Source organism: Bidens hawaiensis, unplaced genomic scaffold (assembly GCF_021521415.1).
Source record: "Bidens hawaiensis isolate Kalapana, Puna unplaced genomic scaffold, B.hawaiensis_p1.1 tig00017050_1, whole genome shotgun sequence".
Lineage (NCBI taxonomy): Eukaryota > Viridiplantae > Streptophyta > Magnoliopsida > Asterales > Asteraceae > Bidens > Bidens hawaiensis.
The window spans coordinates 184,217-204,213 of NW_027492581.1; the positions used below are offsets into that span (position 1 = coordinate 184,217).

A 19,997-nucleotide genomic window follows, 5' to 3' on the forward strand; every position below is an offset into this window, starting at 1 on the left:
CTAATCTACAATTAATCGCTAGTCGCTACATCAACGACTTGTTGCTTATTAATCCCAATCTGCCCAAATTCAGTCAAAGACTCAAAATTGAAAATGTTATACATAAAATTTGAAATATATATGTATATTTGAAAATTTATACAGTTTATAAATTCTATTAGTATTAATCTCGAGTAATCGCTAGTACGTATCTCACCGTCTCACTGACGCACCAGGATTTCTATGACACTGACAAGCAGAAATGGTTCTAGTATGCTACTAACCAAAAAATAAAATAAAAAATTAAGTAAAGCAACAAATATGTGATCAGTATTATTATTATTATTATTATTATTATTATTATTATGATTTCATCAATTTCTTTCCTTTTTTAATTTTTATTACCAATTATTATTTTCGAAAAACATCCTCTCTCCTTCATTTCATCATCACCACCCGAAACCCAATCGAATCCGATCTCACTCCGCCGTATCACCGCTCCGTACCGCCGGCATCCATAATAATAATATTAATATCTCACCTCTTATAACTCTCCGTAAACCTAATTCCATATATATACATAAAGCGTTTAATTAGTTAGGGTTTTACCTCAACCTAGGGTTTCATTTCACAATTATAATATATACCGTAATTCAACCTCATGAATGCGAATCACTGATTAAATCTCCGATCTAGACTAGACACTAACGGCTTCCAATCGGCGAGAAATGGATGTCGATTCGTCCATGACGTCACCGCCTGACGTCAGCGCCTTTGCTCGTGTCCTCGAGAGTAACGGACCGGAGATGACGCCACCGGCCACGGCTGATGATGCTTCGTCTCCTCCGGCTCCTATGGCGTCGGCTCACTCGCCGGTGAGCGGGCCGAGGCACGCGCCGAATTACTCGGTGGTGAATGCGATACTGGAGAAGAAGGAGGACGGGCCGGGGCCGAGGTGTGGACATACGTTGACGGCTGTTGCTGCGGTTGGGGAGGAAGGGACGGCGAGTTATATGGGGCCTAGGGTTATATTGTTTGGTGGTGCGACGGCTCTCGAAGGGAATTCGGCGAATGCTGGGACGCCTACGTCGGCTGGAGGCGCGGGAATACGTATGTTTTTGGTGGAATTAATGCTTAATTGTGTTTGTTGAACCTTGGATATTGAATTAGTTTTGTTAGATATAAGTGTAGACTGCATTAGTTGAGTTCCATTGATTGCATCGGTGTTAATTAATTGAAGTGAATCGGAAGCCTAATTTATTCGAGACTTCAATTTCATTTTTCATGCTAGGCTACTATCTGTATTTAGCAATTAGCATTGTAGGTATTGTGCCAAAAAGCATAGATGTTGTTGACTTTGGGAAACTACAAAGTTAAATTAGGAGGAAAGCATGTGATTTGCAGTTTTGCACATGTTTACAACTGGATTCAGGCTTTATATAGGTTTTTTGTACGGATAAAGAGGTTGCTTTTAGATAGTTAGATACTTAGTAACTTTTGACTTAAGATAAGAACTTTAGGATACGATTTTACTTTTCATTATTAGTGGCACATTCTTGCAGGCATGTGATTACTTTCAAGTGTTCTTAAAGCCTGATTTGATGTGTTTTTTGTATCACAGGTCTATATGGCGCGACTGCTGACGTGCATTGCTATGATGTATTAACAAATAAATGGTCTAGGTTAGTGTTTTTTATAATAAGTTATTTTTTTCTTCATTTTATATTTATTTATTGCTCCAAATGAAATGAAATACTTTCCCAATCCAATATATAACCGAGGAATTTGCAGAATAACTCCCTTTGGAGAACCGCCTACACCAAGGGCGGCACACGTGGCAACTGCTGTGGGTACAATGGTCGTCATTCAGGTGTGCTAATTTGGAACTATAGCAACTCTATACGACTTTCTATTTTGCTGCTAAATTGTTTACATTTTAATTCAATGCTATTTACTCCAACAAAGGGTGGGATTGGTCCAGCTGGTCTGTCTGCCGAGGATCTTCATGTTCTTGACCTAACACAACAACGACCTCGATGGCATAGGTTTGAGTTTGAAACATTTTATTCCTTTGTTGTACATATCTGCATATCTTGATAGTGCCAGACTCCCAGTATTGCAAATATGCTTAATAAAATGTTTACTTTTGTAGAGTGGTGGTCCAAGGCCCAGGTCCAGGCCCACGATACGGGCATGTCATGGCTTTGGTGGGACAAAGATATCTGATGGCTATTGGTGGAAACGATGGTCAGCCTCTACCATGTTTTGCTTTAGCAGATAAGGTGTTATTGTTTGTTTTAAACATAATTAACGCATGCCATGCTTTATAAACAGGAAAGCGGCCTCTCGCTGATGTGTGGGCCCTGGATACAGCTGCAAAACCATATGAATGGCGGAAATTGGAACCAGAGGGAGAGGGTCCGCCACCATGCATGTACGCCTACTAATATTATTTTTGCCAAATAAGATAATTTTATGAGAAATTGTTTTTATAATTTGTCTTTGACAATGATATCGTATATTTGTGCTTTCTTAAATTTATGGATTGTTAACAAAGATCTCTATGGCTGCCTGTATTTACTTCATCCTTCCTAAAGCAGTTGCTAAGCTATGCTTATTACTACATGATATAATAAGTATAAGTGCTGGATCTCCAAAATATATTTTATGATTCTAGTTTTCATTCCTGTTTACATATTGTTTTTCCAAGATTTTTTTATTTTTTATTTACAACCAGGATAATTATGGTAATTTATCTTAGTGAATATGCTAAATAAACTCCACATTATCTATCTTTAAGTGAAAACACTAATTTAGAATTTTTTGGACTGCCATCTGTCTGATAAAGTTCGTCTCATTAAAGTTACCGAAATGATAAAGGGGCCACACTGGTGATCTCTTACATTATTATATGATATATGTAGTAAAGTTTGTCTCGATCAAGTTACAAAAAATGATATTTTCACAGGGATGCAATAGAAGACCTATTACATTTCTTGAAGTTTTGATAACTTTGTATTTGATTGGTCTCTTTGTTAAGCTTATATATTTCTATTAACCCGATGCTTAGCATTTTAGGCTATCTTTTACATTCCAATCTGACAAGTCAAGCTAATGTTTTTCCTTTTACCTATGTTTGCCTAATGGTTCTTATAATTTTTAGCTCTCTCATTGGATTCTTCCACTCTGTAGGTATGCTACTGCAAGTGCACGTTCTGATGGTCTTCTTTTGCTTTGTGGAGGCCGGGATGCAAATAGTGTGGTGAGCAATATGTTATAGTTTTACCCACATTTGTCTATGTAATTTCAAAGCAAGAATATTAAAACTATGAAATAGTGTGGTGAGCAATATGTTATAGTTGCACCCACATTTGTCTATGTAATTTCAAAGCAAGAATATTAAAACTATGAAACGTACTGAGAACCCTAATGACTTGGGTTTCAAAAAGTTAAAAGAACACTGTTAACAATTCGTTCAAGATCTTTCATTTTCTGGCAGAAGTGTTTTAATTGTTTATACTTTAATCATCCCATGAACCCTGTGGATTTTTATGCTTTTTGTAATGATTTTGTGTTAACCAAAGCTAATTGGTATTGTTTTCAATATCATACCTGCAGCCTTTGGCAAGTGCTTATGGACTTGCAAAACACAAAGATGGTAGATGGGAATGGGCCATCGCTCCTGGGGTTTCACCATCTCCTCGTTATCAACATGCAGCGGTTCGTTCTTTTTCGATACTAGTTATAGAACACACACTGACACATTAAAACTTACACAAACACACCCAAACAAACACACAGAGTGCTTAAAGGTGTTCATTTATTGTGTTTAGGTTTTTGTTAACGCTAGGCTCCATGTATCTGGTGGGGCACTTGGTGGTGGTCGCATGGTGGAGGACTCATCTAGTGTGGCAGGTATGATTTGGGTTTACTTTTGACCTCATTTATTGCAATCTAAGCAGTTAATGCAGACAAATATTGGATGCTAGTCAAGGACCGATATTTGAGATATCGGTTATCGTGGTGGGGTATCGGTGGGATATCAGCAATTTTAATATCATGTAGAATTCATATATATAGCAATTTAACACTAATAATTCATTATACCCTCTTACCAATAACAAATTAACCTTTCTGCGACTCGCAAAACACTAACATTAATTAAGACTTAAAATACTGATATCGGGAATGTTATCGGGAATATCAGTGATATATCGGTCCAATATCGCCAATATTATCGGTACCGATATTTTATCAAGGGACCGATAACCAAGATATATCTGTGATATTGACTGCATAGATTGCAATAATAAGGTTTATGTGTTAATCTTTCATTATGTCAGAATATTAAGCAATTTAAGCAACCAATATTTCTTTCTTTAGCTTTGAATTTCAAGTTGGCTCTTTATGATGACAAATTACTGGATCTTGACTAGGGGGTGTTTGGCCTAGCTTTATTTTTTTTAGCTTATGCTTATATTTCAAATGAGCTTATATCTTATTTTCTATCATTTGATAAGCTCTTTTTATGTGTTTGGATCAGCTTATATTCTGCAAGTTGATAAGCTCTTTTTAAGCGTTTGTGTTAGCTTTTTTTGTTTGGCTTATGTTAGTAAAATGACCAAAAGGGGCATGGTTACATATTATCACATAACTTATATTTTATATGTATCTACTTTATTTTTATGAGTTATACCATCATTTTTGGATAAATTTATATCGAGAATGACGTCAAACTGCATGGTTACATATCATCACATAACTTATATTTTATATGTATCTACTTTATTTTTATGAGTTATACCATCATTTTTGGATAAATTTATATCGAGAATGACGTAAAACTTCTACAAATATACATTAATATTCAATAAACATTCATTGAAAATTCGGGCCTACGCAATGCTTCATTGAAAATCCCAACTGACTTGTAAACAAAAATATTGCGTGCTTGTTTCAACTCGTAATGCGTTGAAAGATCCGAACATAACATTTTTAATACCGGTACGTGAAGCCTAAAAACTTCATAACAACGTTTCGGATGACCATTAAGTATTTCTTGAATAAAGATGTTGCCACTTTAAATATGCATTAAACCACTCTACACTAGTGTCAAGTTTGTTAAAAAGGCCCATGGATTATGCTTTTCACAGGTTAAAATGAACAATATACATTAATTATGCATATTAATTACTAATTGATTTGTTAAAAATTAATAGGAGTGAGATGGAGTTAAATGGATTAAACCATTTCATTTGAGGGCAAATGAGTAACTTACACCCTTACACAAATAAGCTTAAAAACCAACTTCAAATAAGCTTCTTCAAATTAGCTTATTATAAGCTTATAAGCATAAGCTTAAAAACTAAACCAAACACCAAATTAAGCTTATTTTATAAAAAAAAGCTATAAGCATGGTTAAATAAGCTAGGCCAAACACCCCCTAGATACTGCAGGCTTATGCTACTTTATCAGGCTATAATTTAATAGTAAAACGAAACAGTAACAAACAAGTTGTCAAGAAATAAATTAAAACATAGTAACATAATAAAAGGTTATTTGACATTAACTTAGATAAATTTAGGATTTATATGGAAAAATAGCTGATTTGGATTTGTATAAAGAATAGAATGTTGAGGATCTGCTACCGAGGGCTATTATAATTGCAATTTTACTTTTAGTTTTGTTTGTATATACTTGGTATGATCTTTTCAAATATTTCTCATTTCTTTTTTTTTTTTGCATTTTCTTTTGTGTAGTTCTTGATACTGCAGCAGGAGTTTGGTGTGATACAAAATCTGTTGTAACCTCTCCAAGGACTGGCAGATACAGTGCTGATGCTGCCGGTGGAGATGCTGCGGTTGAATTAACAAGGCGATGTAGGCATGCAGCTGCTGCTGTAGGTGATCTAATTTTCATATATGGTGGTCTACGCGGAGGTAATACATGATCTGCGTTAAAAGTTTTCTTGATACACTAATTCATATTTCCAAAAAGTAACCTGTGTCAGTCAGTTTATTTAATTTTGGTATTACGGTGCAATATTTACTGTTGCTTTTTAACTGCAGGGGTATTGTTAGATGATCTTTTAGTTGCTGAAGACCTGGCTGCTGCTGAAATGACATCAGCAGCATCACATGCAGCTGCTGCAGCTGCAGCCTCTAATGCCCAGGTAGGTGGGAGGCCTCCTGGACGGTATGGATTTGGTGATGACAGAATACGACAACCAAATTCTGTATAAGTTATACAATGCTTCTTCACACAATTGATAAACTTGATCCCCTAGCTCATTCCCATACATACCTCGAAGATTGATGTTAAGATACCCCAACTTTGTCCTCGGATCAAAAAGAGAAGCAATAAACACCATCAGGTTGAATTTCCTGACATCACCCCAATGCTTATTAAATTTCAATGTCATTGACTCAGCCATCCTTTTCAACTCCTCATCTTCTGTTGTATGAAAATTTTTCAAAACTGTATTTATATAACTAATGGAGTCCAAATATGTGTTTGAGGTAATGTACTTTGTACCTAAAAGATATTAGCACAAAATCATCAAATGAAATAATAGATCAAATGAATATATATTTATATACACTAAAAAGTTAAATAAGATCATAATTAATACATGAAACTCTAATAGTGAGCTTATAAAAATGACCAAGAAAACTTCTCAACCTTGTTGCATTACCCCAATCGTTTAAATCTGGCACCCCATGCCCCTCCTCAAGATCACGAAAAAACACCAAGTCCTCCTATATAAAACATTCAAATACTCTTTTATACTCACTTGCGACAGTCAACATCAAATAAGTAGAGTTCCAACGAGTAGGAACATCCAAAGTTAAAGACTTTTCACAGTCAACTCCTTCCAACACAGAAAATTCCTTAATCTTTTCAATCTCGCCGGTGATTGTCTAACCCACCGAACAGCAGCCCTAATACGATCAACAGAGACTCCTACCTCCTTTAGTCCATCTTGCACAACTAAATTCATTATATGTGCAATACACCTCACATGTGTCCATTTTTCTTTAATAAGACACTTATCATTCCATTTCATCATTTTCCAACTAAATACTCAACCGCAACATCATTGCTAGAAGCATTGTCAACTGTAACAGTCATAACATTTTGCAACTCCCAATCAATCAAACAGTTTTCAACCGATCGTCCAATATCCTTTCCTCGATGGCTGGAAATAGGACAGAAGTTGATCAGTTTCTTTTGCAAATTCCAGTTTTCATCAACATAATGTGCGGTGAGGCACATATAGTTGATTCTTTGCAAAGATGTCCATGTATCAATCGTCAAACAAATTCTATTAGCTGACCTTTTCATTTGAGCTTTAAGCTTAGCCTTTACTTCAAGAAATACCCTTTGAATTGTGCTTCGAGATGGAACAACAAGTGCTGACTGACATATCTTCATGAGTCTTCTAAATCCCTCATTTTCAACAAATTTGAAAGGCAGCTCATCAACAATCACCATTATTGCGATTTGTCTCTTAACTTTTTTCTGATCAAACCTAAAGGATTGTAAACAAACTTTACTATCACCAGTTTCCTCATCCTTCTCTTCACTAAATGCAAGATTTGACTGCTTGGAAGAATCATTTTCTGGATTACCCTTACATTTTGGGATATGATTTCTCATATTTGAGATACCAGCTTTCGAATCATCAACATAATTTGATGGACAATATTTGCATCGTGCCCTAGCATTTCCCAGATGCATCCTTTTGGACTTATGCGGCTACGTCATTTCGAGTTCTGCTGTCAAGCTCTAGGGGAAGCTCTAGGGCTTATGTGACAAGTAATACACTAAGGTCCTGTTTGGTTCATAGAATCCTTTAAAATTTAGGTTGGAATTGGAATGTTTTCCATCCAAAACCATGTTTGGTTAGCACAAGATAAAAATGAAATTTAAATGTTTTCCTCCAAATTCCTTTAATCATGGGATTTCATATAACATTCGTTACTTTTCAAACCCGAAAATCAGACCCATGTCGATGACTCCCCTGTTGGCGACGAAGAATATTTTCCGGCGACCATCAAAACTCAACCAAAACGTCATTTTATCATCAAACAATAACTGTAATAATTTATTCCGCCAACGTAAATCATTAATCGGTCATAATCACGCATATTAACGATCAAATAACGGCCCAATTAATCTCGGAACAGTCGGATTAATAGAACATACCGGCTAGTGCAAACCCGCTCATACCTCTCAATTGCTCTCTAACACTTTCTCTAATATACCCAAATTCCGTCCAATAAACATGTTACCGGCGAGTCTCTGTTCACCATCAAACGGTTTTTGTTCCAGGTAATTAACGTAGATTTTTTGTTCGTTTTTGTCTATATATCGAAACCCCTTTACATAATCTAACCATACACGAAACCAATTTAGAGAATTGAATATCTAGGATTTTGTATTATAGAAGATGAACTTGACTTATTGTTATATACTTATATATATTTATTTGTTTTCATTCTTAAACTGAATTGATAGCTGGATCAGTTGGTTAATATGCGAGGCTGTGAACACATGGACTCAGGTTCGAAACCTGGGTCAGGCTATGGTTTTCTTCATTTTTTTAGGATAGCTTTAATAAATATATTAATTAAATAAATTAGTTAAAAATCAAGATAAATCAAATAAAATCATTTTAAACCAAATAAAATTTTTATAAATTATATTTCACCATTTTTCCCATATAAAATCAATTTTCATAATCGTTACCCTTTAATTCTATTTCGTTCATTAATCGTGAATCATTAAACTTTAGTTATGTAGCTTATTCGTTAAACCAACTTTAGTTATGTAGTGTATTCGTTAAACCGTTAAATTAGTTCTAACTCGTAAACGTAAAACTCGTGCTTCGTAAATAATATATTTCTCATTTAGTAACAAACTCTTAATTTTAAATAATATTAAAATAATATAAAATCGTTAAAACTTGATAATAATGTTATTTTATAAAATGCTATAATATGCTATAAAATATGATAAAATAATACAATATCCCTTTAACCAAAATATTTAACTTTTATAATCCCGTTAGTTAGATTTCGTTTTTGTTTTAATTATAGTTATTGAAGTTCGGTTGCTTCGGTTTCCTTTTTGCGCTTTCGGTTTACATTTCAAGTTTATCTTCGATTTCGATGTGAGTTTCTCACATCCCCTTTTAAACGCTTTTACATTTTAGGGGTAGCATATATATCCTATTCAACGCAATTGATTTTATACTCAGTTATGAAACTGCAATTCATATCGTGGACTTGTGTGTTTATGTACTTACTTGATTATGTGCTCAGCAAGTGGTTGCCTCAATAAGTATAATTATACGTCCCCCTTTGCACTCAGGGGCAGTTGTATCTAGTGAAAAAGGGACCCCCGATTCGAGTACGTTGGTTGTTATTGACTAGAAAGGACATTGCATGCGAATTAATTTAATTTTCACAAGCTTCACGGAATTGCATGGTTTTTACGTATTAATACAAAACTTGTGTAAACTCACCAACTATTAAGTTAGTTGACCGTATTTTATATATATGCTAAAGGTACAAGCATTAGAGGATGATACTTGGAGAAGACACTAAACTTAGGTTATTTAAACAAATGGACAAGATGTTTATTTGTATTTATATTTTATTGCATTTCTTGTTTACAAACTTGTGTATATGATGTTTAAACCAATTAATGATAATATTATCACTTAATAGTGTCACATGTGTTTTGAGCAATCTGTACATCACACTCAAGCGTTTACGCTTTAGCCGGGATGTTACATTTCAACATTTCCACTCCATTGATAGAATTTAAGCATTCCAATGGAATATTCAATACTTACCATAAACCCCTTCACACATATAAGCAATTCGTCCTCCAGCTAAACAATTTATAAACTTGAAACATTGAGGCCAAAATCATAAAACCAAATTAACCAAACTGTAGTCCACCATAAATCAACAAACTTGAAGTGAGCTTGTAGATTCCAAAATCAACTATACAAATAATCGAATGATTAACCCATAAATCAAAGATGAAAACCTAAACAATTGAACCAACACAAATTCAAGCGAAGTGAACATGACAACATAAACGTGCTCGAATCCCAAGCAAGTCGAGCAACCATGATGAGGAACAAGATGTCAATTTCGAGGAATTGTACGCCGCTTGCTTGGATTTTAGTTCACCACGGGCACATAGTAATACAGTTTTGGTGGTTGATTCGCAATTCTCATACACATTCAGTTGATTGTGGAGGCTAATTTAAAGCAATAAAGTGAAGCTATTAATTTTGAATTCCATAAACGAAGAAGGTGCAGGAAGACAAGGAGAAGTTATAGGAAATTAGGGGTGGTTTTTTGGGGCAATTAAGTCATTTGCTATTTTCTCTAATTCAAATTTCGTTAACAAGTTTACGAACCAAACATCTTGCTAATTTCGGACAGAATAAATTCCAATTACAAATCCAATTCATTTGAAACATTCCAATTCCTTCTTAAACTTTCCGTGAACCAAACGCCCCCTAATGCATTTAATGTTCAAATTGAGTATAAATATATTTGCATGAATCCAAAGGGAATGCGCAAAAGAGTGGTGTACCCAAAATTTTTCAAACATAAATTGGTGTTGCGAGTAGTGACAGAGTCAGGAATTATTTTTACGGGTTTAGGATTTTTTGGTGCTCGATTTTTTTCGGCGTTAAAGTTTTTGGGTCCGGATGAGTCAAGTCGATCACTCAGCCAAATAAACAAAATGCAACATCGCTATCATGAAAAAAGTATATCGTCCACGTTCAATAAAATACATTGCTAAAAAGAAATTGATTGGCTATTATTTTATGCCTATATTAATTTATTGTTATATACGTATTATGTTTATTGACGTTAATTCGGTTGGGCTTATTAACCCATTCTATTAACAATTTTGGGCATTTTTCTTTAATGATCTATATATGAGTTTTATTGTCTCATTTGTAATGTTTGTTAGGGATTTTTTTAGCTCTTTTAAAGCTTTTTAAATTTTATAAATTTATAAAAAAAAATATAATATTCATTACTAAAAAAATTTTAACTGAAATTTTCATAATCAATGGGTTCGAATATTTTTTTTTAAAGATATTTGGTTCGTTCAAGAATGAGTTCGTTCGTTAATTTGTACTTATAGGCTATATATAAAACAACAAAAAAGAAAAAAACACCGGGTTCGGCCGAACCCGGTTGAGAGTATATGGCTCCATCACTGGTTGCGAGCGGCTAAGGCACTAAGCCAGTTCCTATCAAAAATATTTGTTACGAGTCACGCCTTTGCGTATGAAGCTATTGAAGCGTTGCACTTAACAGTTTACCTTTGTGAGAAAATAAAGTCACTCAAATATTTGCTTATAATGTGTATACTCAATCTTAGATACATAATAAGTTATATAATTATTTGTTATCAACAAAATAGTTAATAATGTGGGAATGTGCACATTGTACTGACACCTCGTTTACCTGACTAGGTGTACATTGCATTATTGTGTTGTGTGTTCCACAAAAAGAATGTGAATGAAAGTGATATGATTCCTGTTTGTTAATATGGATATTAATAAACTCATGAATAAAGTGTTTAAGAGAACCTATGAAACGTTAGGTTTTAGAAAAGAATGCTACGTACAAACCCGCATGATATATGCATATGTCTATATGAGTCGTATAGGTCTATTACTATATGACCCGTATAAATAATGTTATGAAAAAATCAAAGCAAAAGCTTTTTTCAGTCTATACGACTTGTATAGGCCTATATGAGTCGTATAGGTCCTGATGTCTCATATAGTTCTTTGTGGCCATGTGTTCGTATAGGCTCTGTACGCCTTGTATGGCTCTTAGTGGATGAATTACACACCTCGTATATGCAATAATATCTCACTTGTTCAATTATTTTTTTCATATTTTTCGGCTAATATTTCATAAATCTCGTGTTTTTTTTATTTACAAGTTTTAATTAGTTACAAAAATAATACGGAGGAGCTCGGTACTGGCATCGAAAGTACCGCTCCCAAAAATCACTAAAAAATATTCCGGTACTAATATTGAAAGGGCCAATCCCGAAAAACATTAAAAGTTGGTGCCGGAAATGCATGGTACAAGATACGGTACCGAATACCATTTGCTCAACCCTATGCCTCGTACATTCTCCTCTAAACCTTTCAAAATTATCTAAAATAATTATTTAATGTGTATTCTTTTCCTTTAAAGTTTTAGCCATACTTAATATTGTCTATAAATCAACCATGCTGTTATTTATGAAAAATGAGATTGATGAACAACTACAAGCAATATCTTGGATTGACGTGTACCAAATGGCTTAACTAGTCAACCCAATAAAATTATTAATATAATATAAATAAGAAGTTTGGTGTCGTAAGTGGCCTATTGGGCCACTTTGCAACACCGTATTGGTCGATAAGTTTTGTTTTTTAGTTCAATTACCATAATAAAGGTTATAGAAACCGACCAGATGTTAACTTTTTTTGTTTTGTTTTAGTTCCGGTAACACAACAAACTTGAAAGAAACCGACCGAGTTCACACAGACTCGTGACCTTATTTAAAGCCCATGAGCGACAACGCTCAGGTTTTACCAATGAGCAAATTTACCAACCTAATTCGTGTCCACGTCATAACAAACGCAACCGATACTGACAAAATTTGTGTCGATTCATCGTCGTAACGCTCGGATTTTACCAACGTCCATGTTTCAATGCTGGGGTTTTGCCAGCTGCCCCGGCGCAACGCGCCGGATAGAAAATACTAGTTAGATATAAAATATATTATAAGTCAAACTGTTTACAAATAAGTTATGAGCCGTCTATACATTTCCAAATTTATTACGCCTCTTTACAACCCGTCAACCAACATACAACTTAATGACTACAAACTTACCCATTTCGACTTGCCAACCTACTTGTCACATTTAGATACACACATAAGTTGTTACTTAGATTACTTGGCTATAAAGCCACACAAATTCATCCCGTTTTTACCCCACTCCCCGGATCCACATCATCATCTCCATTTTCTTCGTTTTGGGGGGGTTGTTATATTTTCTCTATTTCTTTACCAAATCGATTTCTTTTTAAAATCCGGTGGATTTCGTGGAATTCTTCCCGGTTTCCCCACTTACACCCTACATCTCATCACCTTTCATCTCAACTCCCCCCCCCCCCCCCCCCCCTTCAATTCACATTTCCTTGGTCAACACCTTATGATCTAATTGTGTTTGAGTTACGATTAATATTACAAAACAAGTAGCATACAAGTTGTCTTAGTGTTAATGTCAACAACAAGAAACCTCTCCTAACAAGATAACCATAGCTAGAGTGACAGTGATAGTACAGTCGACGATTACAATTGTGATAGGAAAGAACGAAAATACTTCTCTTTTATTAGATTTTACCACCTAAATTTTCTTTTCTATACGCTAGTACTCGATTCATTTTTTAAATATAATTAAATAAATCTATTTCTTTATTGTTCTACCAAGATGCCACTTTTTTAATTTTAAACAAGTTTATTTACCCGCGCTTCGCGTGTCTTTAAGAGAGCAACCAACGCTGAAACATCAACTCCGCTGCGTTGAAAGGCTAAAGACGACGAAAACTAACTCAAGGATAAAGACGACAAAAACTAAAAGCTTTTTTATAACGGCTTAATTCATTAAAACACATATCAAACAACTTTTGTACCATATTTAATATCTTGCCACCAACGGTTCCGAACTGGAAACCGGAAACGGTAGATGATCGTCATCATAGGCTCAGACACATGATCATCATAGTCGCATTCAACCAAACCGATGAAGACCACGACTCATAATCGGCAATCATAATAGCCCACTGTCAACACAAATCCACCACCACCAAGGGTTTCTAATATAAACCCGGCAACGGTAGATGACCATCCTCGTTCCGATTATCATCGTCAGATACATGATCGTCATAGCTGTAGACAACCAAAACGACAAAAACACGGAGTAACAAATGGCAGTGAACTACATACTACAATAAGCAGCCACAAACATCCACTGCCACCACAAATCCACCGCTACCAAGAGTTTCAAATCAAAACCTGGCAACGATAGACAACGGCTTCCCTACGGGTGGCCTCTCCATCCACCCGACCACCGCCGCCGCTTAGGGTTTCGTAACAGAAACCGGCAACGGGAGACGAAGCACGTTCCCCATCCCCGGCCCCCGGGTAACAGCTAACAACAAAACCACCATTAAAAGAACAATAAGAGGCCACCAACACCGCTACCTAGGGTGTCGAAACAGGTAAGGTTAAAATGTATTATGGTTTTTGAAGATCATAATTTCTTTTAGTTAGTAAGTATTATGGTTTTTGAAGTTTAAATTTTACTAAACAATTATTATATATCTTTGTTAGTTTAAAATTTAAGAAAACGTTAATATTAATTTCATGAATCCAAGTATAGTTTATTAGAATTATATACTTTTGTTTTTTTATTAATTTATATTCTTTTAACTATTAACTATTCATCATCATTTTTATCATAAAAATAGTTTAAAATTCCGATTTGTCAGTTAAAAATTTCGATCTTGCCAATCTAGTTATTTGTAAAATTCCAATTGTGTTTTCTATGAACATCTTTTTGTCAATTTAGTTTTTTTTTCTAAATATCCTATAACAGTTTTAATATATTTTTTATTTTACACGTTATATAGCTGTTAATTTTTATCTCATATCCAACAAAATTTCAAAGTCAGCATATCCGTATACATACATACACACTACTATACATGGATAAATAGATCAACATACCAAACAAACAAATCATCATATAATACATAGACTCAAAAATCCCTACACTGTGTGTTTTTTATTAACGACACCTTAGTGATTCTTCACAAAATAAACAATCCCAAATTCTTTACCCGATGAACGTCTCAATATGCCTCAAGGATTTTCTCAATGCATAATCCTTGCTACAAATTTAATCCTTGACTTAGTAACACCACTTTCTGCTTTGATCACAATCTCAAATTCTTTGAACGCCAGGTTTAGCTTCAATTGTTTATAAGAATAGTTAAAGAAAATAACTCACTGGTTAATTATATTCAAAGAAATCTAATTCTAATGTTAATGTCGTAGAGACATGATATGTACTTTTGTCGTATGTGTGAGCTCTTTGGGTCCTACTTCATTACGTGCGTATGCTACTTCTTCAATCATTAAAGTCCAAAGTACAACGACTCCTACTTTCAGTATAATATTTTGAAGATTGAAATATATAGGTAGTAGTTATGGCCCATTTAATAATGAATGGGTCAATTAGGGTTTACTATACCCTAAAACAAAGTTATAAAAAGAACGGAATGTCATGCACATGAACCGTTATTATCATATACACGTTAAACAATAATAGTAATACTAAAACCCAAACAAATTTAATAAGCCTACACACATCTCCACAAATCTTACACATACATACCTACGGTATAACTTCAAAATATACAGTTTCTTGGCTTGTTTGACATACTCCATAGTTCGTATACAATTCCATGAACATTCATACACACCTAATACATGTCACAACATATAAAACAAATAAGAGATTAAATCCACATAATGCCAAATAAACTTTATGTTTTAGTAAACCCAAAATCAATTTACTTATATCAACACATACAAATCAAACATGTAAATTATAGTTGTTCACACACAAAAGTCCCTATGATGTTTACAATCAACATTGAAATTTTAGCAATTTGTGCACTTCTAGTTTTCCCAAACGACACAAATACCTACACTGTTAAAAAATCATTTAGGCAAAAATAAGTTTTAATATACATAAATATCCTCAAAAATGAAACCTACACATACATTTACCTACGCTCGTAGTTTTTAGGTTATACTATTAAGTAACATAATTACACATTTTTAAGTTTGCCATGCATAATCCTACACATAATCACACAAGAACTAATGCATGAACTAACATAGACCTACACAAAATACATATTACCTACACACTTTATTATGTTAAGTTACATAGTGCTACACAAAATGGGTACTGACCTACACATGAACTCACATAATCCTACACATGTATACACACATAATACATATTACTTTTAGATTTTACACAATGAACTTACATTATCATGCACAGTATATAGATTCTCTATAAAAACCGCACACGTTACAATGTAGAAAACCATATGCAGTGTAGGTAAAACTATACAGCCACGTTCAAGAAGAATTAGTTTAAGATATATCATGTAGTGCATATTAAAGTTAATTATAAGAAACAACGTAGGTCTTGCAATATGCTTTATTCTCTACAATTCTATCACTTTTCCTTATTGCTTGAATAACAAAATAATGAACTTACATAGGCCTATACAAAATAAAAATTACCTACACACCTTACTATGTGAACATACACAACCCTACAATCTACCAAAATCCAATCTCTCTATGAAATTTAGTTCAAAGAAGTCGAATTTTTAAATGGATCTATTATATGAACACTCTTATACCCAAATTCAAAGAAACTGGTGTTACAAAAAAAAACCCTAATTTTATCTCCAAATCAATAAATCAGTCAACTAAAATTATGTTCAAATTATGGATGTATGCATCTCAAATATCAAAGAACAAAATGCAGGCTTCACAACCTCTAATTAGGTTTAAAGACCATAATTAAACCATCAAAATTAACCAATTAAGAAATTATTGCAGGTTTCAAGATTCTAACTAAACAATTAAACTAATTAAATCGATCAAACTAACCTTCACGGTAACCCCGAAGTCCTTATAGCACCAAACTACAAACCCAAATTAAATTAGGGTTTAATATTAAAATGAGCTTTTTAAATACAAACGACACACCCTTCAGCAAACATGGAGTCAATTTTGACGAATCAGCGAACCAAAATCTAAATATTTTGTGCTAACATTGTTTGCTTGTGTGATTTACAGAAAGGAAGATGCTATTTTTAGGGATTTTGTTGACAATAATTAGCTTTCTTTATTTACATCTATAGGCAAATTACAAAAGTGTCCTTTTTGTTTAAAAGCATTAATAACCAGCTATAAATATTTACAAAAAAGGCCATAATTAATGTTGGCCATTGATCAATTTAATCAATGATTATAAATTATTTCTCGCACTTCTCACCCTAGTATGACTTCTCCACTAAACAGTCCCATATATATATATATATATATATATATATATAGGCAAAGTATAGAATGAAAACTCACTTGAGTTGTGAAAACCCGTGAAAACCCTATGTAACATCGTTTTTTTTTGTTTCATGTAATATATGTTGTTATATTTAATACAAAACATAGAAAAAATAAAAAAATGTTTTGCTATTTTTTTACATTTTTTTACTAATTTTTTTATATGTTTTCAGGAGAGAGAAAATATAAATTAACTTATATATTTTTTTATTAACTTTAATTGTGGACCACAAGATTTAATCTTTAATTAAAAACATATGGTTGAGAATGGGTTTCTAGAGTTTTCACAACTCATGTATATATATATATATAATTTTATATTAGATTTCGTTTTTAATTACATAAAATTTTTAATAAAAAAGACACAACATCTAATAAATAACTCCCCATATATATATATAGGGTAAAGATCCTAAAAGAACCATTGGCAAATTGAGAACTTTGAGAACCATTTTGGACCACTAAAAAAACCCTCTAAAAAATATATTTAAAAAATTATAAAACAAACAAAACCGGAAATTTTAAAAAGTAAAAAAAACCAAAATTCTTATATTTCATTCCGGTTTCATTAAAAAAAAAACCGAAATTTTTTTTCTTTTTAATTCGTATTATACCTATACACATATGTATACTTTCATTTAATCTTTAGTTACGTAATATACACATATGTACATTATCATTTACCTTAAATTATACATATGTGTATAGGAAAAAACATGTGTGTACATATTATACATATATGTATAATAAAAAAAAACCGATTTTTTTTCTTTTTAATTCGTATTATACCTATACACATATGTATACTTTCATTTAATCTCTAGTTATGTAATGTACACATATGTACATTATCATTTACCTTAAATTATACATATGTGTATAGGAAAAAACATGTGTGTACATATATGTACATATTATACATATATGTATATGTATAATTTAGCTAAACCGAGAATTTTTTTTTACGTTTTTTTTAGAAACCGGGATGATAAATAAGAACTTTGGTTTTTTTACTTTTTTTGTTTTGGTGTTTTTTTTTGTTTTATGATTTTTTTTATTTTTGGGTTTTTTGTGGTCCAAAATGGTTTTCATAGTTCTCAATTCCCAAAAAGTTCTCACATGATCCTGATCCTACACACACACATATATATATATATATGGGAGATTTCAAATGAGAACCCCTTTGAGTTTTAAGAACTCGAAAGAACTAAGTGTAACGATTTTTTTTTTACACATGCGTAATATTTTTAAGTTACATACACGTAAAAAAATTACAGAATTTTTTACGCACCGAGCCGACTTTTTACACATGTGTAACGGACGTAAAAGTTAGTGTAACCACTTACATCTTTATTCTCTTTCCTACTTTGATTTTTTTGCCATATTTAATCTCAACCACATATTCCAATCCACCTAATAAAATGTGTGGCCTAGAATAGAGTTTTTAAGTTCTTACAACTCAATATGGTTCTCAAAAGATTCCTCCCCTGTATACACACACACACACGAATGGATTCTTTACATTATATGGAGAAGTTGTAAATGAAAGAGAGATAAAATATTATTGTTAATGAGTAAATTTGGAAAAATATTGTATTTGTTCAAAGTGGTTTTGAGTGGATACGAGGGGAAAAGTAATGATAAAGGTATAAAAAAGGTCTTATTTAATTGAAAAAAATAGAAAATATTGTGATCTTTAATGTAATTATAGAGATATAGGGATGAGCGCTTTCATTACCAGCACTGAATCGGTACCAAGTTTTGAGTTTCCAATACCGTTATTTTCATAATTTTGCAAGAAATACCCGTATCGATATTGTATCGGTTGGTAGTTGGTACTGGTACCATCCCGAGCTCATCGCTAAGATAGAGAATTACCTGGTAGCAGTTTAGGCGCCGACTAATCTACAATTAATCGCTAGTCGCTACATCAACGACTTGTTGCTTATTAATCCCAATCTGCCCAAATTCAGTCAAAGACTCAAAATTGAAAATGTTATACATAAAATTTGAAATATATATGTATATTTGAAAATTTATACAGTTTATAAATTCTATTAGTATTAATCTCGAGTAATCGCTAGTACGTATCTCACCGTCTCACTGACGCACCAGGATTTCTATGACACTGACAAGCAGAAATGGTTCTAGTATGCTACTAACCAAAAAATAAAATAAAAAATTAAGTAAAGCAACAAATATGTGATCAGTATTATTATTATTATTATTATTATTATTATTATGATTTCATCAATTTCTTTCCTTTTTTAATTTTTATTACCAATTATTATTTTCGAAAAACATCCTCTCTCCTTCATTTCATCATCACCACCCGAAACCCAATCGAATCCGATCTCACTCCGCCGTATCACCGCTCCGTACCGCCGGCATCCATAATAATAATATTAATATCTCACCTCTTATAACTCTCCGTAAACCTAATTCCATATATATACATAAAGCGTTTAATTAGTTAGGGTTTTACCTCAACCTAGGGTTTCATTTCACAATTATAATATATACCGTAATTCAACCTCATGAATGCGAATCACTGATTAAATCTCCGATCTAGACTAGACACTAACGGCTTCCAATCGGCGAGAAATGGATGTCGATTCGTCCATGACGTCACCGCCTGACGTCAGCGCCTTTGCTCGTGTCCTCGAGAGTAACGGACCGGAGATGACGCCACCGGCCACGGCTGATGATGCTTCGTCTCCTCCGGCTCCTATGGCGTCGGCTCACTC

General features: G+C 33.4%; 1 protein-coding gene across 1 annotated transcript; it reads left to right on the plus strand.

The window, feature by feature from the left end:
- The first annotated feature begins 707 nt into the window (after positions 1-707).
- On the plus strand, positions 708-6,220 carry LOC143552915 (serine/threonine-protein phosphatase BSL3-like). Its single transcript, XM_077043022.1, has 11 exons — positions 708-1,089; positions 1,601-1,661; positions 1,771-1,849; positions 1,945-2,024; positions 2,132-2,226; positions 2,314-2,413; positions 3,172-3,241; positions 3,598-3,699; positions 3,813-3,894; positions 5,739-5,918; positions 6,048-6,220. The coding sequence occupies exons 1-11, from the start codon at positions 708-710 to the stop codon at positions 6,218-6,220; spliced, it is 1,404 nt and encodes a 467-aa protein (XP_076899137.1).
- The last annotated feature ends 13,777 nt before the right edge of the window (positions 6,221-19,997 follow it).